Genomic DNA, 26,567 nt, shown 5'->3' on the forward strand with positions numbered 1-26,567 from the left:
GAAGAAACACAATTGAGAATGGAGCAGGACGTCTCTGAATGGTTATTTGATACATTTATGTACTTATAGAGTTTTAATCGCATCCCCTTTGCAATTATGGATGTGCAACACACACACACACACTGTGATAACGTTCGCGCAATTTTTTGAAACTACAAACACAAATACTGTGATAACGTTTGCTAAGTACATTAGATACACACTATACAAACAAGATTTAAATTATATACACAGACATTCTACGACGACGACAACAACTTCAGACGCATTTGTTATTGAATTGGCTGACATCGACTGAAATGACTATTTGCTCAAAAAACATTAAATACACTTACTTCTTCTGGAGGTGACGTTGGATTGCGAACAGTAGGCAACGATCCACACTTGAGGATTAACTTTGAAGCAAGACCTGCTTTGAATTGACCCTCGTTCTCAAAACAGTCAGTCAAAAAAAATTATTCGCGCAAACATAAACGTATTTTGGAATTTTGAGTGGCACCTTTCCTTCGTAAATAAAATCCATCCACTGCGTTTTCAGTGGCTCTGATGTCGGAAGTAAGTGAAAACTACTATGTTCATTATTACATCCCACAACAGAACACTTATGTTTCTTAGGAGACATTACCGGCTGTCGTTGAAACAATGGAGGATGGTTGATAGATCACCGACAGCGGGATCTATGCCAAAACCAGATTGTCAATCAAACCACGTGGGTGGGGCTTAGCGCAATTCTACGTCACAGTGAGAGCAATCTTAGAACAGGGCGTTCTGAGACAGTGCTTATGAATTATTGAGATTGTAAAAAAAAACACTGGGTGGATTTTTCTCATTCTAGGGTGTTTTTGCTCACACACTGCCAACACACATTTATGGTCAAACAACATGTAAAAGTGGATTTTGCATAATAGGTGCCCTTTAAATAAATCAATTCAAATGGAAAACAAATATTCTCAGGTTATGTAATCCATATGAAACACACATATAGGCATCTGCACTACTGCGGAGACGACGAGTCAGCATCGTCAACTTCATCACTGCAGACGAAAATACAGAAAACACTCGTTTATCAATTAATTATTAAAATGTTAAAGCAATCTCCTTGCTGTTTTACCCCCGACACATTCATAATCATTATTTCTGATGGTGCGCTGTGGCGCTTGAACGCTGCTTAGGCTGTGTTGGCATTAAAGGCTATTTTTTATGATTTATATGGTTTATTAATAAATGTGTGACTAGTCGACCAGAAAAATCTTTAGTTGAGGGCAGCCCTGTTAAAATCAAACATCAAGAAAAATGTAGTAACATAACTTCCTTAAACCTTTAATAGATCTTCATCATTATTTTCAAAAATGTTTTAAATATGTTTTTCAATTAAAAAAAAGTAGTTTTTGAATAACTGAATTAATTATTAATTCAAACATTTTTGTTTTATTTTGGAGTTTTTAGAGAGTGACCTTGCCATGTTGGTAAAATTATATATTATTTTGAGAGACTTCAACATGATTAAATATGATATTAACTAAGTACTTAAACATGATAACATTTCTTGATTTGTTGCTTGGACATTAATTTGATGGACAAATTAGATTTTTTTTTTCCTTTCCACAAATATTAACAAGCGCTAAAGATTTTTTGTTTTGTTTTCTAAGAAATAACAATAATGGATTATGCCAAACTAATTAAGAAGATTTTCCTTAATTTCATTCATTCTTTTAAAGTCAAAAACTCAAAGCCAAAAAAAAAAAAAAAAAAAAAAAAACGGATACTCATGTTATTGATTGATTGATTGATTGATTGAACAAACAAATTAATAGACAAGTCACATCATTGATCTTTACTCCAAGGGGTCAATGTTTGGTATGTATAGCATTATTGACCTCCTTACCAATAGAGCTTCATCAGGGTAGACACCATATTGAATTTCACATGGATAAAAACAAAGCTGTGAGGGATAGACAATGGCATGCAATGAATACATGTCCTAGATTACATGTCAATTTCAAAAATCTGAAAATCAATGCAAACAATCGATATGTTGTTAATGTTGGCATAATAAATAGAAGAATTGTAAATTTTATATTCATGGTGACTTTGAACAACAGCACAATCCACTGAACACACTGTACTTTTATCCCTTACAACCTCATTTTCATTCTTTTTAAAAAAATAAATATGGCGCCACCCTGATTAAGTTCTATGCTTATCATTGCATTGCATTTAAAATATATAGTAAGTAGTGTTCAGTACATACTGCACAATAAGCAGTATGCTAGCTTTCCTCTGTGTTGTTTTTGGGTCTGTTTTTTCCTGGATAATTTTGGTACGCTCTGCCTAATGAGTGACTCACTGCTGAGGCTCTGACCCTGGGTTACTGTCTGACCCACTTACACACCCTCCCAGGACTGATGCTCACAACAGTAACAGACAACGTGATGACAGGAGGAGGGGAAGAGAAGACAACAGGGGGAAGAGCACAGGAGGCTGATCACTGCCAGAGAAAACTCCGCACTGGCTGTGTGTCCTGCAGTGTGAATACTCCATCACAGACAGCAAATCTCCTCCCACAGAGAGCAGAAAATGGCCTCTGTGGAAGGAGGGGACTGGGGCGTCATAAATCGCAGATATGCGTCGTGGATGTCTTCAATCGTGCTGCTCCCTTCGGGAACATTCACATCTGCCTGTGATGGAGCAGAGACGGTAGGAGGAAAAGGAGGAGGAAACGGACTTGTATTGAAATGAATGTTAAAATTGGTGAATAAAATTATGCGTAGAATTTACTTTGAAGCAATTTTTACTCAGGAATTCCCAATAAATGTCACAAATAATTAAAAAGAAATGGCAAATAACACATTGAATTAAGCACACTGAATTTCTGTAAAAATGCCTAAAACGCCTAAATAAGGCATACCCAAAGTACATAGCATGCTGTTCTTGCACCATTTGGATTATATGCAAGATTTTTGGTTTCATATGTCTAAAATATGATATATTATACATATTATTGAGACCATATGATATGAATGTTTTTTAAAAGGACGTTTTGTTATTCATTTAAAAGACTCTGCTGAAAAAGAAAAACAAAACAAAAAAAAACATTGCTTTTGCTATGAATGCTGGATGCTTTTTACCTAGCTTAAATAGCAGGTCTTCATGGTAAACCAGGTTAATCATGAAGAAGCAGTCAAAAACTCTTGTGAGCAAAGCTTCAACATGTTATGCAAAAGTGCTTCGGGTACCCTGAGTTTGATTTTTTTTTTTTTTTTCATGATCCCGTTCCCCTTTCTTCCTCCTAATGCTTTCCATCTCTCCTCAAACCGTCCTGTCAAAATAATGGCAAAATGCCTGACAATATAACTTTAGAAAGGGGGTAAAAACAGCTTAATTAAAGCTAAATTCTCCTAACATCATTTTAATGTATTATGCTGCCAGGGTGAAAGTAGAATTATGTGATTTTGGCTCATGATATGGATAAAAAAAAAAAAAAATATATATATATATATATATATTAATAATAAAACTAACTAATGTCGAAAAAAAAAGAATACATAGAATATTAGGAATTTTAATAAATTGAATAATTACTAATTAATCTTACAATCTTTATGTAGTTAATTTTTGAAAAGATTGAATTTGCTGAAATTCGACATATATATATATATATATATATATATATATATATATATATATATATATATATACTCAAATTATATATGTAAACAATAAGGTACAAGAGGCTATGCTGTATCGTGAATAAGTCACGGCTGAAGGGGTTGCAGGCACTCCGCTTCCGCTTTGCATCATGCCTAACAACGCCCTTCAGCCATGACTTACTCACAATAGAGCACTAGCCTCGAGTACCTTAGTGCTTTTATAAAACGGTTACCACACAATACAAATATTAAAGCCAAAAATATGTATCAATGCAACTTTCATGAAGTAAACTTTCACTAAAAGCCTTCCTTCCGCCAGAAAAAAAAACAGTCCCTGACCGTGAACAGCAACAGAGGTTACATTATTACGCCATTAGATGGCGGCAAAGACTGTGTGAGTGTTTATGAGTGTGTCAGTCAGTAGCGAAGACTTTTACATTGAAAAGACTGAATTGCTGTGAACATAGAACAAGACACAACTGACAAATGCTTTGACTAGTGCTGTCAGTCACGGGAAAACCCCTTAACTGTTAAAAGGACAAGATAATACATCGGACATTTAAGCAGATTTTTTATTATGAACAAATGACTGACCTGAAGGAAAATGCTAAATCTGATTGCAGGTAATAAACTCGCTCACTTTATCTCTTCTTCACAACACTCTTCTACATATTACAGTAAGCTTCAATGAACAATATCAATATGGGTGTTGTATAGTGATACAGGAACTAACCATTTTATAATTGCATGTACTGTATATATTGGGTTGAATATATAATTTGGATGTTCCTTTCTTAACCAGATTAACTAGCAAGTCTTTATGGTAAACCAGGTTAAGTAGGAAGATTGCCGTCTTCTGAGCAAAGCTCCAACATATTATGCTCCAAGTTGGAGTCCCGGCTATAGGTTTTTTCATGATCCGTTCCCCTTTCTACTCTCCTAATGTTTTCTGTCTCTCCTCACACCGTCCTGCTTCACTAGCTTAATTCTGCTTGTTAAAAAGGCTATGTCATTTCCGCAAGTTTTGTACTTTTAGCCATGTGCATTAGCTTTAAGTCTCTGGTGTCCCCAAAATGTGTCTGTGAAGTTTCAGCTCAAAATACCCCACAGATCATTTATTGTAGCTTGTCAAATTATTACACCTATTTGGGTGTGAGCACAAACACGCTGTTTTTGTGTATGTCCCTTTAAATGCAAATGAGCTGCCGCTCCCGGCCTGCTTTCCAAAAGAGGGCGGCGTTTTAACAGCTTGAGCTATAGTTGCTCAGAAACAAAAAAGCTGGACAATCCCACAAAAAATGTCCTGTTTCAAAAGGAAATATGTCAACATAGGACAGAAAAGTGCACTCATCAAGCAACTTAAAATGGATTGGCTGTAGCCGTTTCTCTCTCTCCTAAAATAAACCAAAACATATCTCACACACCCAACAGAGAAAGAGGCCAGAAAAAAAAAAAAATAAATATGGAGAGGACGATGTGCACATGCTAATATCTCATTTGGATAATGAAGCAGAAGCTTAGTGGGAGTTGAAAAGTGGAAGTCACTTCCTGTAGAGAGCAGAGCAGGCCTGACTTCACACTCCATCAGTCCAGCACACTCAAGACTCGCCCAGGTGCTCGCCCGCCGAGACTCGTGGGATGCGGCAGCACTTGCCCACGGCTGGGCGGCACAGACCCCCCGACACGCAGCTTTGAGCTTGCTCTTCAATTGCCTTGACAGCCATGTTGTCCTTGTGGTGAGAGTTTAATGATACACAAAATCCACATGTACATCCTGCGGAGGGATGAATTATGCAGCAGGCAGCGTGTGGGAGCTCACAGTGTCATATCAGTCCGATTGAGACCGATTCCGCAATGACAAGCAAGACAAACAAATTTCACATCGCTGGAGGGATATCACACCAAGCAAGACATTAAAATGCCTCATCGGGGTGGTACTCAGAAAGACGGAGAGGATGAAAGAGAGGGATGAAACAGGGAAAAAGAGCATAGTGGACGTGAAAAGGAATGAAGCTAATTTCAGGTTGTCAATGTGAAATGAAAACCTATCCTATTTGCTCCCTTAATACACATTCCTGGTCTATTTGTGAATAACTGATCAGTGCATGATTTTCCAAATACGATGTATCAAAATATAGTAACTTGCTCCACCTCTGAAATTAAGTTCCCTTTTTCCCCAACATTTTAAATCATTCAATATATTATTTCACTCGTAAATATGATTAAATGCATCACAGAAGTAAAACGAGTTGCAAACACTTTCTCATTAATATTATTTACAGTAATATCTCAGTAATATCTTATTTTTTTTTTTTGTTTGAGGTGTAATAATAACCAATGATTTCACAGCCTACTTTTTATGGTCCAGTCAAATTTCAACAAATAAAATCAAGTCCCACCTACATTCTTCATAGTATAAGAGTGTTCTAGGAAACAGGCCGGTTCACACCAAGGAAAACACTGACAGCCAATCAGAATCCATCCTGTTTTAAGAGCTCAAGCATTTAAAGTGACAGATGACAAAACTGCAGCGCATGTTTAGAATGAACAGAACAATATCATCCGCTGGTTTGGACGCTAAAATAGCTATCGCTATACACTCTATGTTGGGTTAAAAAACGGCCCAAGTTGGGTTGAAAATGGACAAACCCAGCGGTTAGGTTAAATGTTTGCCCAATGTGCTGGGTAGTTTTATTTAACCCAACTATTGTTTAAAAATGACTATATGGCTAGCTTAAAATGAACCCAAAATAGGTTGGAAATTAAAAATTACACAATTACTAGAGGCAACAATAATAATCAAAATGTGAACATTAATTAAAAAGCAAATTACTAAATGTTTATTGTTTAATTTGTATTCATTTTTAGAATGTAGCTATCTTTATAGTTATTTCTCTTGTTGTGAAGAGCTATAGAGTCACAACTGTATGATACAAAGTAACAGTTGTGAGATATAAAGTTGAAATTATGAGAACTATTCCCATTTGTGAGATAAAATTGCAATTAGGAGAAATATAATTGCAGATATAGAAATAAAAGTTGAAATTATATGGTAATACTTTAGTTTAGGGTCCAATTCTCACTATTAACTAGTTGCTTATCAGCATGCATATTACTAGGATATTGGTTTTATTAGTACTTATAAAGCACATAGTAATGTGTTTTTCTTGGTATTATAATGATCATAGAATTACCACATTCTACAATCCCTTAATCCACCCAATTCCTACCCAATACCTAAACTTAACAACTACCTTACTAACTATTAATAAGAAGTAATTATGAGTGTATTGAGGCAAAAGTCATAGTTAATAGTGAGAATTGGACCCTAATCTAAAGTGACCAATTATATAATAAAATAAAGTTATAGAAATTGTTAGAATGATGAGAAACTTATGAAAATAAAGTCGCCTTGGTGATACATATAAAGTTACAATTTTTGAGATGTGAAGTTCCAATTTATGATAAAGACATAATCACTTTTGCATTTTATTTATTTGTACTCTGAGGTAGAAATATGCATTTCTTAAGAACATAAACAGGGTCAAGTTGCGTCTCCATTCCGTCTTTAAGATGAGTGAATGACAGCCGACGTGTGCGCTGGTCTATTCCTCCCTCCGTCCTCTTCAGGGACAATAAGAACAGCAGGAATCATAATTCTCATATGTGTGACCAGCTCTACACACAGTGGGATTTGTATAATTGGAGTTTTGTATGGCGAATCAGCCCTTTGCTCTGAAACGTGGCGTGAACGAATTTCAAATGAAGCCTGTGTGATGTGAGTGGAGGCTATCAATATATTAAAAGCCCTGACGTTTTCATGCAAATGAAACGCTCCTCAAATGGCTTCTTATCAATTCATATCCCAAGATATCTCTTGCCTTTTCTTTGTGTCGTGTTTCACTTTTTTGAGCCGTTTTAATGTCTGCCGCTCTCTTCCTCTTCATCCTCCACATTTTGCTCCCTTGTCAAGACTGGGAGGACATAATGTGTGACAGGAGTGAAAGAATAGGAGGGAGATGCCAGGGCTTGACTCAACCACTTATATAAAAGTCAGTAAACACCCCCCCATCCCTTCATCCGTACATTCACCCTCATGCCTCAAGGGCTCGTTTACGTTTCCATTTTATTCAATCGTCTCAAACGAATCCCAATATCGGGTCCACTCAGGCGTTACTTCCCGCAACAAGTATTCCTTTATTTATTTACACCTTCATTGATGTGGCTATGTTTTATTCATCTCATTTTCACCTTGTGCTGGGCATTTTCAACCTTTCCTCTGCTTTTTCCCCTCCCCTTCTGATTCTTCCTCTCATTTTGAACTTCATTTTCTCACTGTGGTGTGAGGGATTGCTTGCTCAGGCGAGCGTGAACAGTTGTCAGCGATGTGTAGCGGCGTTAAGCTAAGCGGTTTTGGCTCTCTAAACGAAGGGGAGCTAAGTCACCTATGCCACATTAACCCATGTTGTGCAGCGCAGCTACAAACGGGTGACCTCATGGGCCTTCCAGACTAGTCTGAGGAAGTCAGTAACTCATCTTAAAGGGATATTTAGCCAAATGAAAATTGTTAGAATTAATTCTTCCTCATGTCATTCTAAACTAGGGCCCTATGATTTCCACAATGTAGAAAATGAGGGTGGAATCACAGAATCCAGTCATAAAAATGGATTTTACAGTATAATGTGGAATGTCACAAAAAACGGTGTGGTTCTGTCTACTACACATACTGTTGTGTTGTCAGGATCTTAATATAAGAGGACACTCCACATGAATTTCATCTCCAGAGCTGCTCTCAGAGTCACTTCACCTGCATTTTATCATTTAATATGATACAAACTATCGTCATATCATATACACAAAGAAACTCAAAGGACTTGATGACATAAAACTTAAGAAATTCTGACAGAATTTATATTATGTACAGCAGGATGTACATCTCAAAGTATTAATAATAATAGTAATAATACTAATACTAATAATACTTTTTTTTATAATAAATGTGCACTAAATAATAAATCCAGACCAAAACAAACAAACAGATAACACAATTTCTTTTACTATTGTAATTTTTTCATAAATTATTTTATTGTTGAAGTCTTAAGAATTAAATTCATTAGACATGCTTTTTGAGTATTACATTTAAAAAAAAAAAAAAAAAAAAAAAAAACTATTTAAATGGAATCCATAAAAATTTAAATGGAAAACATAGATTTCAGAGGGCCCTTGAAATATTTCTTTTGTTAAACTTTTAATATACTGTTGTTAAATCCTTTGAGTTTTATGATTTCAATTGCTTTTCAATAGCAAAAACATTTATTTTTTAATTACAAAAATTTTAACTTAACCATATATATATATATATATATATATATATATATATATATATATATATATATATATATATATATATATATATATATATATATATATATATATATATATATATATATATATAAAACTCTATATATTTTATATATCATATCATGAAAATCTAAGTGCTATAATCGGGTCCCCGGTGCATCTACCATCCAAAAAAAAAAGGTGAAAAAGGACAACCCAGTAACTTCATTTTGGCAAGCCTTTCTCTGCAAGCATGTGAAAAAACGAGCCGTACAGATTTCACTCCCCTTGTGACATGGGAAGGGGAACTTATTATAATATTACTGCTTCTTAATCTGTATGTTTCCACCCAAATCTCCGTCATTTTGTTTTTGCGACAACGGTGTACCAGTAACACTGGTCCTGGAGTGCAGCTGTCCTGCACAGTTTAGCTATCAAACGCATTCAGAATCAAATGTTATCAAACATCCACAAAATGCATGCCATACCTATGAGTTCTGATATGCTCCATCATGAACAGTTTATAATGATGCATTTTGAGAGTTATATTTGCTATGTGAACTTCACCTGTATTATTTATGCCTCAGTGTATTGGAATCGTGAGCTTGGAGTCGGGGGGCACAAGCTCATTTGCATTTAAAGGTACACAGTAAATCGGCGCATTTTTTCTCCCAACCAAAAACAGGCAGTTAAAACATGGTATAATAAAAAATCCATGGGGTATTTTGAGCTGAAACTTCACAGACACATTCTGGGGACACCTTAGACTTATATTACATCTTCTAAAAAGGGGCATAATAGGTCACCTTTAAAATTCTGTTGCACTGCATATTGTGCCCTCATTATGACGTTTTTGCAACTCTCCGAATAACTTAGAGGTTCAAGTAGAGCTGGCATCACATCTGATATAATAAAAAAAATAAATAAAAATAAAAATAAAAATAAATAAACAAGGAAAGTCTGATAATGGACAGCTTCTGCAGCAGCATCAGATATAATCCAGATCTGTACATGAAGATATCCTCTGTTAATATGTGTGGCTCAAATGTTGTTTAGAAACGAAATTCATGCAAATAAAGACAAAGCTGTTAATATGCGAAAAGACAAGGTCAAAATACTGTCATAATACTGTTTATTGAGTAGTTCAAAGGGTGAGATCAGCAAAAGAGAGAGAGGGAAAAACAGAACGAGAAGAGAAAAAGAAAGAGAAAGCAGATGGAAAGAACCACACGCTTGCCCTCTTCTCTTTCTCAGGCGCGATAATGAGATAATTACGGGACCATCTTACACCACTCATTCTTACTCACTGCTCACATAAAGATGAGACCAGCAGTCTTCAACACTTCCCACACAAAAACTGAACACACAGTTTGGAAAGACGTAAATCTCTGTGTTCATTTCTTTAATTACAGATCACCACGGTTCCTCTGATGAAGGAATCTTTCAAAGGCTAACCGCTTCCTCAAAACTCCTAGAGCTCTAGAAAGACAAACCTGAAGGAAATTCAGGCATGTCAAAGGAAATATACAAAAATAGATCACAGATTAGACAATTTATAGAAGGTAGAAAAATTCAGGTAAGTTTTTAAGTTCAAAGCAAGTTGTCACCAGTATAATTAATTTATGACATTTATAATACCTGTCTGCCAAAACAAAGGTTTGGTATTTTTGTATGTTACCTTTTTCATCTGCTGTTTCAATACTTATTTTGTGTTTCATAATTGTGTCTGATTGATTGATTGATTGATTGATTGATTGATTGATTGATTGATTGATTGATTGATTGATTGATTGATTGATTGATTGATTGATTGATTGATTGATTGATTGATTGAGAATGTACAAGTTGGGGCAAGTTGTCATTGGTGTAATTTATTAATTACAATATCTGCTGGCCAAAACACAGGTTTGGTATTTTTGAATGTTACCTTTTACACTGCTCTTTCATTACTTGTTTTGTGTTTCATAATTGTTTTAATATTTTACTGAAATGCCATACCCAAACCAAACATGACATAAAAAAGCAATAGTACTTGCAGACTGGTTTGATTCTGTTTCTGTGGTGTGGGTCTATTGTGAAATCTCATAGGTCTAAAATCCCCTTTTAACTGTAAATTAAATATAACATATCTTATTGATTGGCCGTGATTGTCTCACGTTCCACATACTCAGTGTGGATGGACAAATTGCTTGTCACTAAAAACTTGGTCAGTATAGATGTTGTAATAGGCTATTTAATGCCATGTTCACAAAAGGTCAACATGTGTTCGATGAACTGTTTCTTGTTTTTCCTAAGCAATAATGCTGGAAATGTTCAATAATGCAATACACTTTGAAGTTTGTGTCTACTTTTGACAACATAACTACACTGAGAAACATTCAGTAGAGTAAAACGTATACTAATAGCTATCCTAACTGCAGTATTGCTAGCATGACTCTGCTCTAATGCTCATATGTTTATTTGATTTACTTTCAATTATTATTATTAGCCTATTACTATCAGCAGAATGGCCACTGATGGTCAGTTTCAGAATACAAGAACAAACCATTTCTTAATTTTTACCCTTGTTATGACATTATGGAAACAACTAGCACAGTTAGGTGGCCTGAAAATGAACCTAGTGTAAAATTGTTTAACACTCCTCATGCATTCAACTTCAGCTATAAAGCATTCGCTCCTCTTATCTTCAAGTCTCCAGAGAGAAAGAGAGGGAGAGGTAGTTAGCAAGAGAGATAAGATGAAAGATTCAGTTCTGAAGAGCTTTGTCAAAGCACCACTGTTAATCTACAGCGCATGAGACAAGCGATCAAACTACTTGACAAATTACGGCTCCTTAGAGCTTTTCAAAAGGGGAACATCCACTGAGGCAGATTTTTAATCAAGGTGCAATAGGGTGGGTCAGGGTACTTGAGATTCAACCCAGTATATCTAGTGGAATCTACTGTATACGTGGTACCCTGTATACGACGCCGGTTTGTAGATTTCCATTCAACTGTGTGCAGAAAAATCACGTTTGACGAGGTGAATTTCAATGGAGCCAGATGTTTATTACTCCATGTCTGGGCACCGAATGCAGTGGTTCCATGAATGCAGAGCACAGGTCATATGGAATGCATTAGTGGCCACAGGGTTTGAGTAAATTTCCACCAGTATGAAAGACAGCTACTGCATAGTCACTTGTTTTTTTTTATTATTTGGAGGACACTTCATTTCACATTCTGCCCTGCTGAATGTTAAGTATAATCCAGTCAGAAGCAGAGTAAAAAATCTGCCCGACCTCAGCAAGGCCTGTCCATTGCTGTTCGAGAGAAGAGAGATTGCGTTTGAAGTTTATGAAGCATCAGCACACGCTTTAACTGAGCCTTCCAGTGCTGATGCCAATTCAATCCAGCACAGAGACAGAGAGAGAGAGAGAGAGAGAGAGAGGAGGGGAAAACCACAGGAAAACAGACAGAGAGAGAGAAATGGAGCATTAGAACTCTTCATTTTAACAGTTTTAGTCTTAGATCTTGTCTTTTGTTGAAAATAAATCTTAAATTTACTCTTAAATCATGTCAAATTCATTAATTTTTAGTTCATTTCACTCTGACTGACATGGCATATCATACCAAACATTTTAGTTAAAGTTAATGTGCAAAAATGGAGGCCACAGTGGCTTCTCCAAATTGTTCCATTCAAAATTGCACTAATTTCCCTATAAGTTAAGATTTTTTTTTTTTTTTTGCAAATAGGTGTGAATTCAGGTTTGGAATAATACAGATTTTTAAATGTTTTTGAAAGAAGTGTCTTATGATCACCAGGGCATAATTTATTTTATTATAATGTAAAAAATAAAAAATAAAAAAAAATTATAAAATAAAAATTATAAATTATAATATTATAAATTATATATAAATAATTTATATAATATATTGTGAGATATTATTGCAATCACTACAACTGTTTTCTATTTTAATATATTTTAAAATAAAAAGTTAAAGTATAGTAAAAGTATATAAAGTGTATTATGTATAAAGTATATAATGCTATTGATATGAAACATTAATAAATATTAATGAATCATTTGAATTATTTCTATCTACATTATTCTTTGTTTAAAATCATTTTCATCTCATCTTAATTTTTGCAGAATCAGAAACGAGGAGACAACACATTTTGCTGACGGGATTAACACTGGTAGAAAGAAATAAAAACGTGTTGGTCACAAGCAAAAGAAACCGACAGAAAGAATGAAAAAGAGAGCACAGCTGTTGAAGGGTTGAGATTCGCTCTCTTTTAGATCTCCACAGCTTCTTCTTCACAATGTTATCATCTCTTCCACACAGTCTCGCAGCTGTTGCAAGCTCCTGCAAAGGCGTGCCAGCCTTGCCACGTTCTCCGCACACAAAGCCCTCCCTCTCTCCCAGGTGCAGGCAGGCGAACAATGGACAACCGCTTATGCAGTTCACAAGAAGCCAGGGCAGAGACGTGTTGCTCGGCATAAGCTGCGTCCCTCTGGCACAGACGCCACAGTTGCCATTACTGTGGGAGTCGGTCACGTGGAGGTTTCGGTTCTCACGCGGACCTTTTCAGGGGCAATGCGTGTGGAGCTGAATGAGCGCAGAACACTAGTTTTACAATGTTTGAGTGGGCTGCTTTTGCCAGAGGTATCACTTCCACTCTTGCCATGAGAATGAGGCTGTAATAGCCCATATGTGCTCTTCCGTGGAGAGGTTTCCCTCTAGCCATGATAAGGACAGATGGAAAAGCCTTATTAGCATCTCGTTTTGGCCATGCAGGCGGCGGTACAATACTACAGGGACCGCAGAACTGCAGCGGTGAAAATTTACAGACCCTCAATAAGGTTCTACATTGAATCTGGACAGAATGTGATTAGATTATGCACCCCAGGTGAATAAGGTAAAAAGTGGCTAATAGATATCACCATACTTCCCCAGTTAATTGATTACAATAAGAATTACAACGTTTTTTATTTATTTATTTATTTATTTACTGAAATGCTATGGTTAAATACGCAAATGAGACATTATCTAATTAAATATGCAGCAATTTGCATACATTTTCAGAACATAAATCTAAACACTGGATAAGTTCAAACATTTTATTTTCATTTTGTTGATATTTTAGAATCAAAGTTTTAGAATCAAAGAGGGGATTTTTATCACTCCATAAATCAGAGAAAAAAATAGAAAAAAAAAAAAACAAAAAAAAAAACATACTTGTATAAAATCAGCTAAATTATATCACTCTAAAAAAATAACTAAAGAAATTTACACAGAAAGATACTGTTTCCATTCAAACAGTAATATACCATAAAACAATAAATTCTGGGTAATATTTGTCATTTTAAGAAAATGACAAATATTTTCTTCGGTAACCTATAGGATACTTTCTCAAAAACAACAAATATTCTGGGTAATATTTGTTGTTTTTGAGAAAGTATCCTATAGGTTACCGTCTTGAAATGATAAATAATATTACCCAGAATGCATTGTTTTTACAGTTTATTACTGTTTCAATGGAAAACTGTATTTTACTGTGTAAATTATCGTACAGTTATTTTTTTTAAAGTGTAAAAAAAAATAAAAATAAATAAAAATCGCTCAAAAAATATTAGGGGTGTTACGGTACGCATATTCGTACCGAATGGTTCACGGGGAAAGTTCCAAATGGAAGTGATCATCCCTATGCCCTATGTAATCATCCCTATGTGAGTGTGCCGTATGTAGCCATATATATATATATATACACATTATATATACAGGGCTTGACATTAACTTTTTTGTTCACCAGCCACTGTGGCTAGTGGTTTTCCAAAGTAACTAGCCACTCAGCATTTTCACTGGCCACAATTTTAATGTTGGTAAATTACATTTTATATGATTAAAGTTGACTTTGTTATGCTTAAATGCATCTTCTGAAAGAATTCGGAATCTCCATTGCATGAAAACTTGCCTTAAAGTTACAATGGGCCATTTGCAACCCATTTTACTTCTGTAACCGGATACATTTTTGAGTCAAGATATTAATCAATAAAAAATAAGTAGGGCGAGACTTGATTTTATCTATTGGGCATTGATTAGAGTAGCCGTTACACACCAGAATGGAACCAGATGGTCGTAGGGTTGAAAAGTAAGAGAGATCTGAGATAGCAGCCAAAAAGTAAAATTGTTTCCGAGGCAGAGCAGGTTATTGCATTTAGATAAATGGTTACAAACATTTTTGGACTGATGAATCATCACAATAAGACCAGGAATGTGCATTAGAAAGTAAATAGGTCCATTCTGATTTCATGTTGACCTTAAAACAAAGGATTCAGCTGCAAGCACACAGCAACTACAGTTCTCAATGCATTGTGCGTAGGCCGAATATCTCAGTCATGGTTATTAATGAAATACTCACAGGAATGTGAATGAGATTAATATGGAGTCATAAAGGGAGAACAGCTGCTGCCATGAAAGTTGTGACTACAAATAAAACTATAATGAACTCATAAAAAAGGCATGATGGAATTGAAAGATTCAACACTGCAGACAAGCACAGCGTATATAGAATATTTAAAGCTGCAGTGTGTCATTTCTGCACCACTGGTGGCACCAGACAAAACTGCAAAACTACTGGATATTTCCCAGCCAACCGAGTAGCCTCATACTCACGCCATTGGTTGAGCCAGACGTTGACATGTTAAACACCACAGTGTTCACACTCCCCGCAAAAATCAACCTACGACTTCATACTTAGTTACATAATGCAAAAATGAAAAATTACACACTAATGGAACACATCACAGTAACAATCTCTCTTCATAAGTATCATTTTGACACTTCAATATCTGTAAGCTCTCCTACAAACAGAGAGGGAGAGACAGAGGATGACCTCTGGATGGAATGATCCATCAAAGGATAGACATTCCCGTAGAGGAGGGATCTATCATCAAATGGGCACATGCAATGCGGAAACAATCCTCAGGCATTGCCAAACAGAGGTCGGAAAGAACAAATAAGGCTTTCAGTGCATGTTCTGCCGGTGACCTTTGGCGAGGGAGAAGGAGAGCAGAGGAGACATGCAACTTCATGAGAATGACGTTTTCTGAACCCATAGGAAAGGTGTTTTACAAAGAGAAAATGGAGACTTTTATTCAAGTTTCCTGTTTCTAATATTTGTTTCCTAAGCAAATGACTCCAGTAATCTCATATTTATGTCTTTTCAGTTTCAGAAGAGATCACAGCAATGTCCCAAAATATTCTCAGATTTTTCCAAGCTACAAAATAACCATCAAGTAATCAAGTTAGAGATGTCAACATGAACTCAATCGCCAACACAAGGACCAAATTATCTTAGATATACTATCAACATTGATTTTATACTTCTATTCTCATAACCTTGTAACAAAGTCTAAACAAAGATTGCAGATGTGTTTTTTGTTTCAGGCTTTTATGCCTCGCACGGTTTGATATCGGAGAATATGGAGCTCATACTTGAGGAGGAAAAAAACACCTCAATTTTATTCAGAGGTCCAAACTGAGCAAAACTATGCCCATATTTATATGGACAAAAAGATGAAGTTCTGATAGCTGTAATGTAAATCAATGAGATGCAGACTACTTACATAAAATGCATATAAATATAAGAAATATGTCACTCTATATAGCAATAATGTGTCTTATTAAGATGATTTTAATTTAAATGCTTTAGTTTTACAGTCAAAACTCTGTAGTTATGGTGGTGGGGGAAGGATTTGCTTGCTAAAAAAGTATAAATTATCATTCAGATGACAGAGAGCATGAAGTAGATTGTGTACAACATGTTTTTCAGGAAGGTTTTGATCATGCTGATCATGTATTGGCCTTAGAATTTTGCGTATCAAATATGATACAATAGGCTTTATAGGGTTAATGTATGTCAACAACTATCTCAATTGTGTTTCTTCTTGGAGAAACATCTGAGAGAAAGTTGATACTTAAGTGGAATATAACAGATAACTCAAAGAAGTCTCCTAAGCTACAAAAAGAGAGCAATAAAATGTTCCATAGCAAAAGTACTAAAGTTCTGTCAACTCACATCTTGACCTACTGCTGAACTCTCACCAGTTGCTGCATTGCAATTTTAAAAACGATCAACAGAATCTCTTCCAAAGCAGAAGTGCTCTATACATATCAGCGGCAGAAATTTCCTGCCTGCGGTATATTTTCTTTCACCACTCCTCATTCAATATCAGCCATTCAGACTTCCATTAACGCTTTGCCCGTGCCTGCGGAGCGTATCATCAAAACCTGTCACGGAATGAGATGACATCACTGCATCCCCAACACATCACCAGAAACGCCAAATGAGACGCTGCGGGACGAGGAAGGTCTGAAAGTTTACACACAAACACACCCACGCAAAGAAATAAATGCAATGACCGAGAAAAGCTGAACCGTTGACTCCAGCATGCAAAGCAATGCATGTTAGAAGCTCTCCATTGAAGCAAAGAGAGAGGCGTACAAGCTATTATCAGAACAAAACTGAGGATGCCTACGCTCTCTTCAAATATTGGACCAATTTTGAGGTTCTGCTTGGCAATCTAGAGCAGAATCACCTCCTTTCATTACCGTCTTTTGTCTATAATGTATTGCAAAGCCTGCGGAGTGAACTACAGGTGTTTGATATGACAATTAGAGTGAAGGGAGAGGAACAGCTCCAGTTTTGCTCTGTTTTCATTTGTAGTTCTTGTTTTCACCCAAGAAAAGGCGGAGAAGACGGAGAAGATGTGGGAGACGAAAGTAGCTTGGAGAAATGTGAGTTTTTTGCAAAGTGGCTGTGATCAATACTAAAGAGGCAACAAAACTGTGATGTTATTTTGGGGGGGAAATGACAGGGCGCTTTATTCTTTATCTCAGCATCTGTCTGCGTGTGTGAGTGAATATTGTGGGCGCTAGCAACCTGATGTATGATGTGACTGTGAGAAATTAAAGAAAAGGAAATGAAAGCATTTCCTTCCTCTTCACTGTCAGGTTGTACCAATAGACCAATAGGTAGGAGGCCAACCTCCACAAGATCAGCACAGTGCAAAAAAAAAATGTATTTGCAGGCTTCAACATGCAGAACGCAGCACCAAAAGTATTCTGACACTAAAGCCACACTTGCCACAAATGTCTGAATGTCAACAGCATTAGATATTAAAGGGTTAGCTCACTCAAAAATGAAATTTATGTCAATAATAACTCACCCTAATGTCGTTGTAGACCCGTAAGACCTTTGTTTATCTTCGGAAAAAAAATTAGGATATTTTTGATAAAATCCGAGAGGTTTCTTTTGTGCGCAAAAACAAATAAAAAAATAACGACTTTATAACGACAATTTCTTCTCTCTCTGTCATTCTCCGATGCGCTTCCAGGTTGTGCGTCAGAACACTGACTCAGTATTGGCAGATTTCATCAAAAATATCTTAATTTGTGCTCCGAAGATGAGCAAAGGTCTTACGGGTTTGGAACGACATGAGGGTGAGTAATTAATGACAGAAATTTCATTTTTGGGTGAATTAACCCTTTAAACTATCACAAAAAGTAATTTGTTAGGATCACTTTTGAAAGTTGGTTTTAAACAATAGAGGACAAAATTATACATATATATATATATATATATATATATATATATATATATATATATATATATATACCTGGCTTTATATTTTAGGAATGGGGTCCCTTTCAAGATGATCACGGGGGCTCCTTTGCATGAAAAGGTTCAAAAACCCTTGGCTTAAGTGTTCAAATACTTTTTGTGGTCATCGTATCTGCGTGTTTGATAAGGGTGTTCAATGAGATTGAAAATTAGTTTGTAAAATAAAGGATTCTCTTTTCATTAGCACATGTTGACATGCTGTAGGGCCTTCATGAAATGTTTAACTCTTACAAAACTCACATTTCTGGAGCTACAATTGCCTGGGCCCTGGTTAAAGCTCTCCCAGCCCCAATGCACACACACAGAAACTCGGATAAGCATCCACAACTTACCCGTCACGTTGACCTCTACCAATCCAGAGCGTGTGCCGATGCTATTGGTGGCGTCACAGACGTACGTTCCTCCAAGCTCGTAGGTCACCGGGCCTTTGAAGAACAGGGTGTTGTTCTTGATTTCAATATTGTTGGGAAGCGATCCATTCAACCTGAGAAAAACAGTAGATGTTATTTTTTAGTTCACCCATATGGAAAAAAAACAACTCACGTTGGTTAAGGTTTGGAAATCAGTAGATCAGCTGTTATTACGAGGACAGATCTGCTATGTTATAACAAACCAAACATACCAGGCATACTTCAAGAACTACACATCTCAAACCAGCAGACGTGAAGGGTGGTACTACATAACGACTGAACGGGCCCTTACAGGCCTGAATGTTGCCCCAGGATAGAAGGAGTGATTTGAAATGAAGAAAACAAACAAAGATAAAAAGCAGAGATATCATATGTGGGGGAAAAAAAAAAAAAAAGTGTTATTTTGCTGCTACTCTTTCAGTTCTGGGCTGCTGCCCCTGAAGTTGGATCCCAAAAGACTAGGACAAACCGATCAAGAAAAATGTGGAGTCTGACTTGCTATGTGGCTTCCTGAGACATTAACTGTAGTGTCCTACCTGATTGTGGCCTAATTCTGAACTCTTCATGGTTCAGCTGCCCAGCGGTTCTAAACATGCCCCATTCTTCCTCTAAAGATAGACAGAGGTCACAATCTTTGGTGTGCTAGTGGCAGATGTTCTTCTTCCTTCTTATCAGAGATCAGTATAACGATGCCTCCCCAGGCACCAGACACCTTCAGATCATCTTGTTCCCACTTAACAAGTTCCTTCCTTCCATTTCAATGACACCCAATCTGCCATGTCTTTCAGGGTCTGGATAACTGGTGGCGTCCTTTATAAGGAGGACATTTCAACTAGGAACCTTCTGATGTTAGTGTTCTCAGAGCAAAAGATACAAAACAGTCCATTCGCTAGTACAATAAAGCATCTAAACAATGAAATGCACCATTTATTCAGGTCATCAAGCATGGTAGAAATTAGGCCAAGTCTCAGTCAGAGCAGAACAGATCATGCATAAGTAGTGTGTACTACAACAAGATCAATTATAAAAAGCATATTTTTCAACCTGATTGGATGAACCACATCTGAAGTTGTTCAAAAAACCCAACTGTCAAGGCACATTAATTGAATTCTATATTAATTCGACATAAACAGCCTATTGCTACGTTCAGCATGTTGGAATTACTGGGCGGTAAAAACACTTTACATCTTTGCCGATCAAGACACAGAAATTAAGACTTTTTTCACTGAAAGAACCGGAACAGTGGTAATTTTATAGTAATTTAGTATAAATTTTGTATACTTGGGGGAAAAAATCGTTAATTGTGATTATTAGTATTAACACATGAAATTAATTATAAAATGTCTCTTTTTTCGTATTCCTGTTATCAGTGTTTCATAAAAGCAATAAGCCAATTACAGTGATTTTACCATGGTTAAGTGGTGTTGTCAGACATGATGCAAATAACAGCAATGACTACTAAAAGTTCTATTACAAAACATATAAACCTCAACAACTCACACCACTGCCTTGATCCTTAGTCAATTTTACTGACTTGTTTTTGCAGAAGTCTTCTGTCTCCTTTCTTGCTATATTATTCATAACCTGGTTCAGGACAGGGCCTGTGAGACAGCTTTCAGCCCCAAAATGCAGAAGGTATAATGTGTTACTCTAAATGCTGACTGCTGCAAAGCAATCTGATAAGATCCAGCAGACGGAAGACGGGAGGAGAGATAGATAAGGAAATTTGTCACAATGAGCTGTCTGTAGATAAACGCTGAGTTTGAGTGTTTATGACTGTTCTGCTGGCTTTATGATATATTTATGGTAAGAATCTCTTGGGCATGTTTTGATAGCTGGGAAATTAACGCAAGTCTGAAACTGAAAGTGTGTGTGAGAGAGAGACTGTGTGTGAGTACTTACATCATATTTCAGTGTGAAATCTGAAATATAGGTAAGTTATATTTCATACTGTTTCGTACACTTTTGAATATCAGCATAAAGTCAGGGCCAAATGGTTGATTATTTTAGCCAAAAAACACCTATTTAGACAGGAAAAGACTAAAATGTAAAGCGCCCAATCACAGTTTTTATTTTTTTATTTTTAAAAACTTATTTTTATAAACTGAATATTGAATATTGAACGAGATAAAATCCTTGAGGCTTCATTTTGGCGTTCCTCTTCACCATATAGCTTTCAGAATTCTGATGGCTGGACAGTTAGGCCGTGTGTTCTTCAAAGCGTTTTAGCCAGCTGAAAATGCTAGGCACTCTGCTTAAAACGCTTATCTGTGAGTTTTTTTTTTTTTTTTTTCTCCAGTTAAGACGCTTTGTTGCTATGATACGAAATAACTGATTTTGCAGGTAATTTGTTTCAGAGTAAAAATGTCGACACAATGTGGAATACTTGCTATGTATGTTCAGAGACCAGCTATATTAAATTCTCATCCGTTTTGTTCCATTTTCTGCTTGTTGATGTTGTTGTATGGCAAGAATGTTGTGACGGTTGGCCGGTGTTGCATTTATCCCGCCCCCCTCCACTCTGATTGGACAGCTGGCTTAAAAGTGACAGTGATGAGCGCAGCGTTTTACTCAAAGTTGAACATTCTTCAACTCGAGGCGAACAGTAAAAAATTCTGAGCTCTCAGCGCTTGAGCGTGAAAAAGATGCTCAGCGCCTCGTTACGCTCCTGGCATTTAAAAAACCAAGCGCTCCCATTGAAAACAATTGGAAAAGTACGCTAGCCACTGAAAAAAAAAAAACACTTTGGTGGACACACAGCCTTAAGAACGTAATCATAGATCTAATCACAAATCCATTTGACTAAAGATTATGAAGACTTGCACAGATTAATTGTTCATAACAAGACTAGTAATGTGCGCTAACAGAGTAAATAGGTTTCAACTGATTTCATGCAGACTTTAACACTGAAGTGTGTCATTTTCCCCCCACTGTGTTAAAATAGTTTCTAGTAACGTTGTATATAGAGACAACTACTTGTAGGCTGACTGAAAAGCGTAAACACTCTGGCGCTTTCAAAACATTGCTCTGTTTATTTAAGAATCTGACCAGCCTGACATAGCAACAGCAGTTCAACCAATAGCGTGAGTTTGGGGCAGGTCTATGGATTTTTATTAAACATTTGCAGATTCTGGGAGAGTTTAGAAAAGCTGGAAAAAAGTGATTTGATTTTTTTTTTTTTTTTAAATATATTTGGTGAAGCTAGTGGTGCAGAAATTACACACTTCACAGACCTGGTGTTCTTCCCAGTTTTTTTCTCTGCTCATTTTTAGAAGGGCATTTGTGTAATATTTATGCATAACGTAAAATATTAAGCGTTTATACAATGTAACAGACTTCCGCACATTTGTAATTGAACTACTAGTACTTGTGTGTGCCTCCATAGTTGTTCTGGATTGAAATGTTCTGCAACAGCACGGTGATGACCTCCAGTGTAGCGCCCAGGGGACCCTTCAGAACACATTTGGTGTCCGCTCTGCACTGCTGCTGTGGCCGTCCCCTCTTATCTGTCACGCCGGCGCCCGTGTCTCTACCCATCACTGTCTTCTCCTCCGCCTTGCTCTGTAATCACACCATTCTCTTCTATCTTACCTTTTTCTCCCAATGTTTATCTTCTCGCTTTTCTATCAACTCCCACAGTTTGAATAATATAAATATTCTGCTTTTATAAGTGAATTGAGTCATCAGTGTTAATATGCATGTTTGTGTTCACAATATACTGATTCACATTGAATAAACACACACAAAATAACACTATTTTGATTTGGACCAGTAACAGCAACCACATCAACAAAAAAATCATTCAGAACAGTTTAGCAATGGCATAGCAACCAACAACAAGACTCTACACTGTGGCGACATCTTTTGCACTAACAAATTGTCCCAGAAATGTTGAACTTCCTTCCCATTTCCCATTGTCATCCTCCCTCCCAGTCTTGTACCTCATCTTTTCCCTTCTCACTCCCCATTTTTCCTCATTTCATCTCTTCCTTTTCTTCTCTTTCATGATACTTCCAGTTTCAGCATACCAATTACTAATTATAAAAATGCCTCGAGAAGACCTTAGCACCATCCGTGAGTCCCTCTTCACAGAGCTGGCTGCTGTATATGTGTCCTTTGATACCTTGAATAGCCCAGAATGTTCAGCGCTTTCCTCTCTCTCTTGTCCTCTCTCATTAAAACCCAACCCGGTCCACACAGGCGATGCACCCTGGGCATTGCCAGCTATTAATCCACCACAGCTGAAGTCCGGTGACATGTTTTCCTTTCCCAGCTTTCGCTGCCTAATTACAGAACAAATTGCCACATTTATCTCTCAGTTTTTGCTGCATAATTTCTCCATTTTTAACTGTAACACACGACTAGCTCATCCACTGTGTCCAACGTTGTTGGTGGTGTTTGGTATTGTGCGCATTTACATACACGTGCGTTCATGGGAATTAGCTGGGTGATGAATGATGGGACATTTTGCCGTGCTAATTGGCATATAAGTGTGGCGCATACGGCTACGGCGTGGTGCTGAATAAAAATGTGCACTAGGGAGTTCAAGCAAAAGGTTATATGGGTCATCTTACAAAGTTGACCTGAACCAGGGACACAGGAACAATCTGGAACAACACATTAGAAGCCTTATCAGCTTGTCTCATGAATATTAATTATGTGATGTAACTAGTGATAGGCTGATAGGTCAGGCCAATTAATCGCCATCAGGTTGCTGAGTTCACTTGGCCTAAGTGTGTACATTTTAAAATCTGCCAATAGCTAACAACTAACAATTATTGCTAAAATTCTAGTAAATATTTGTCTAAAATAAAGGTTAATTTCAGCCTTTTTCTGTATTGTATATATCTGTGATGATGAAATACATGACTAGAAAAATAGTCTGTAGGTGCATTTGAAACGTTTTAACTAAATCATCTTGTAATGAATGTCATTTCAGTTCTACTTTTTGAGTATGAATTATCATATGCAGTAAAATACAATACTTAAGCACTGTAAAAGGTTTTGCCTTTTACAGATCTTCAGATCTTAGAACTGTATAATGTATGAGCTTCTACAACTTTTGACCTTCTAACTGAACTCCTTACTGAATTCCTTTCCACAAATTGATTGTAGAAAAAAAAAACAGAATAAATTAAAAAATAATAACAGTTTTCTCTTAATCTTATTAAGTGCAAACAATAAGTGCAACCATAATCAAAGTCATCAAATAGAGACCAACTTTTTCTCCAAGCATGATATAGAGCCAAGAGATGATTACAAATACACAAGCCTAAGATAGCTTCATACTGGGAGATATTTACATGCATCAGAGACCCGTTTTCAAAATGCTGGTATTGAAATCGCATTTGAACCATAGACTGTAAAAAAATATGGACGTAGCGTCCGTGACGTCACCCATAGAGTTCTGAACAGCAGTTTTGATGCGTAAATGAGGCCGCGGCCATCTTAGCTGCACGTCACCAAACGTCACTCCCGGATAACTGAAAATGGGCAAAGAGGCGGGGAGGTGGTTTGAGCTGATATGACTAGTTGCTGAAACCACGCCCTTCTAGCTTGACGTGACCATGTTAACAGGCAAAGGAGCTATCTATCTATCTTAGATAAAATATTAATGAAGATAAGTTTTATCATCAGAACGTTCTAAAGGTTTACTGTCAATCTACGGAGTTTTTTAAGATATATATATATATATATATATATATACACCAGTAGTGTTGGGTGTGCAAATAACAACATGGAAAATCAAATGGGACTTCATACCTTTATAATGAAATAGAGATCGCGAGATGAATCCAATCTGTGGCACTTGGGTAAAATATGAGTGTCCATTGCAAAACAAAAAAACATGTCACATTTCTTCTGAATGATCTGCTCTCTGTCATCGTTCTTCAAGAAAGGATGCAATCTGAACAGCCTTTATGTTGTAAAACTGTATCTAACAAATAATGAGCCTGTGTCCAAAGTTATAATATCCAAGCAGTGCTGTCGGATTTTGATATCCTCCCGCCATTGTCATTGTAGTAAATCTCACAACCAAAACTTTCAGCCAATGCCACGATCCAACAACGTGTGTTCTGTTTCTTCCGCATGCATGCACATCTACACAGACACATGTCAGTCTTGAATATTATGCAGCAAAGCCATATTTTATAATTGTATAAAATAATCAAGAAAAAAAAACGGCTGAGATGCCAAATTCAGTGGCAGCTGAGGTAAAGTGATGGCTCACAGACAGCAGCGCAATCTACCTGTCACTCAAGTGACCACGCCCTTAATTATGCAGAACTTTAAGGCTTAATATAATTTAAACGGATAAGTTATAAAAAGATTCACCCCTCTCAGAGTTGTCATGAAGGGCAAAAATAGCACTATAGACCAAAACCACAATTTGAACCAACTTGTAAAAATGTTTTTTTTTTTTTCTGCTGTAAACTTGGCCAATTTAACATGGGACTCTATGAGATTCTGCTCTCTTTTGGAGCCTGTCCCTAGCGGCCAGTCGATGAATCGCAGTTTAAGTTACTTCCGTATTGTCTTCACGAGAGAAAGGGGGAGGTTGCCGCTTGATTTGACCGCACGCTCGCATTTTACTTCTGCTTTCACCAATGTGTGTACTCTGTGTATAGGGAGTGGCAGTGCTGAGCGTGAATTCTACAAGATAAAGACATTTATTAGACTGTGTTGTGCAACGAATCCTCCGCTATGGTCTTGTCAGTCATCTCATCACTTACTTTCGTCATGTGATCATTGATCTGCTGCACTACAAATGGCTCTGCAGCTTGTGTTGGTTAAGCTGGATGGAATTGAAGCAACTATTATCCAACTGAATTAAATATTTTTATTTTTATTAAAAGTCAGTGGAGGCATAATGTAAACCTAACGATGGCATATTCTATCTTAATTTCACCCTCATACTCCATCATGGCAACATCGCGGGACAGCTTTTTACCTTGACGAGAATATTTTCGCTATAGGATGTTTGTCAAACTTCAACCACACACCCTTTCTCCACAACCAAGCGCTCAAACAGAACGCGCATAGTGTTTCTGATTTTCAGTCAAGCTCAGTGAAATTCTAATAATGTTCTTCTGTGTGTGTTGTATGTGTATAATGATTAATAAAAGTTTAAATGATTAATAAGCAAACTTGCTGCAGTCTTGACCTCACCTACACACCAGCATTGTCCACAGAAAGGTTTGCAAAACAAACCCGAGACTGTGCAGTCAACATATTCATTTGGTAGGCAAAGCAATGATGTCATCTTTTGCCAACATAGTTTGCATCCAAACCCGTAGCACCTGAAACTCAACAAAAGTCACCCATCACAAGACTCAATGACAAACAAGATTTGATCTTGCTGTATATCTCTTTCACTGTTCTTTCAAACCAGTGTATTGGGGTAAGGTAAACATTCAGAAGTACACAAAGCGTAGCTTATTTTCTCATGTTTGATCTTGTTTGAAGGGTTATCAATGGCTCTGTGAGTTCTGAATAGAGC

The 26,567-nt window shown here is 36.7% G+C and overlaps 1 protein-coding gene across 1 annotated transcript in view; it reads right to left on the bottom strand.

Annotated features, from left to right (window-relative positions):
* nectin1b (nectin cell adhesion molecule 1b) overlaps positions 1–26,567 on the bottom strand; it is a 118,110-nt gene that overhangs the window by 16,910 nt on the left and 74,633 nt on the right. The window contains exon 5 of the mRNA XM_067389723.1: positions 18,989–19,140. Within this exon, the coding sequence (XP_067245824.1) occupies positions 18,989–19,140 (152 nt within the window). The remainder of the gene's footprint in view (positions 1–18,988; positions 19,141–26,567) is intronic.

This window comes from Chanodichthys erythropterus, chromosome 7 (genome assembly GCF_024489055.1).
Source record: "Chanodichthys erythropterus isolate Z2021 chromosome 7, ASM2448905v1, whole genome shotgun sequence".
Lineage (NCBI taxonomy): Eukaryota > Metazoa > Chordata > Actinopteri > Cypriniformes > Xenocyprididae > Chanodichthys > Chanodichthys erythropterus.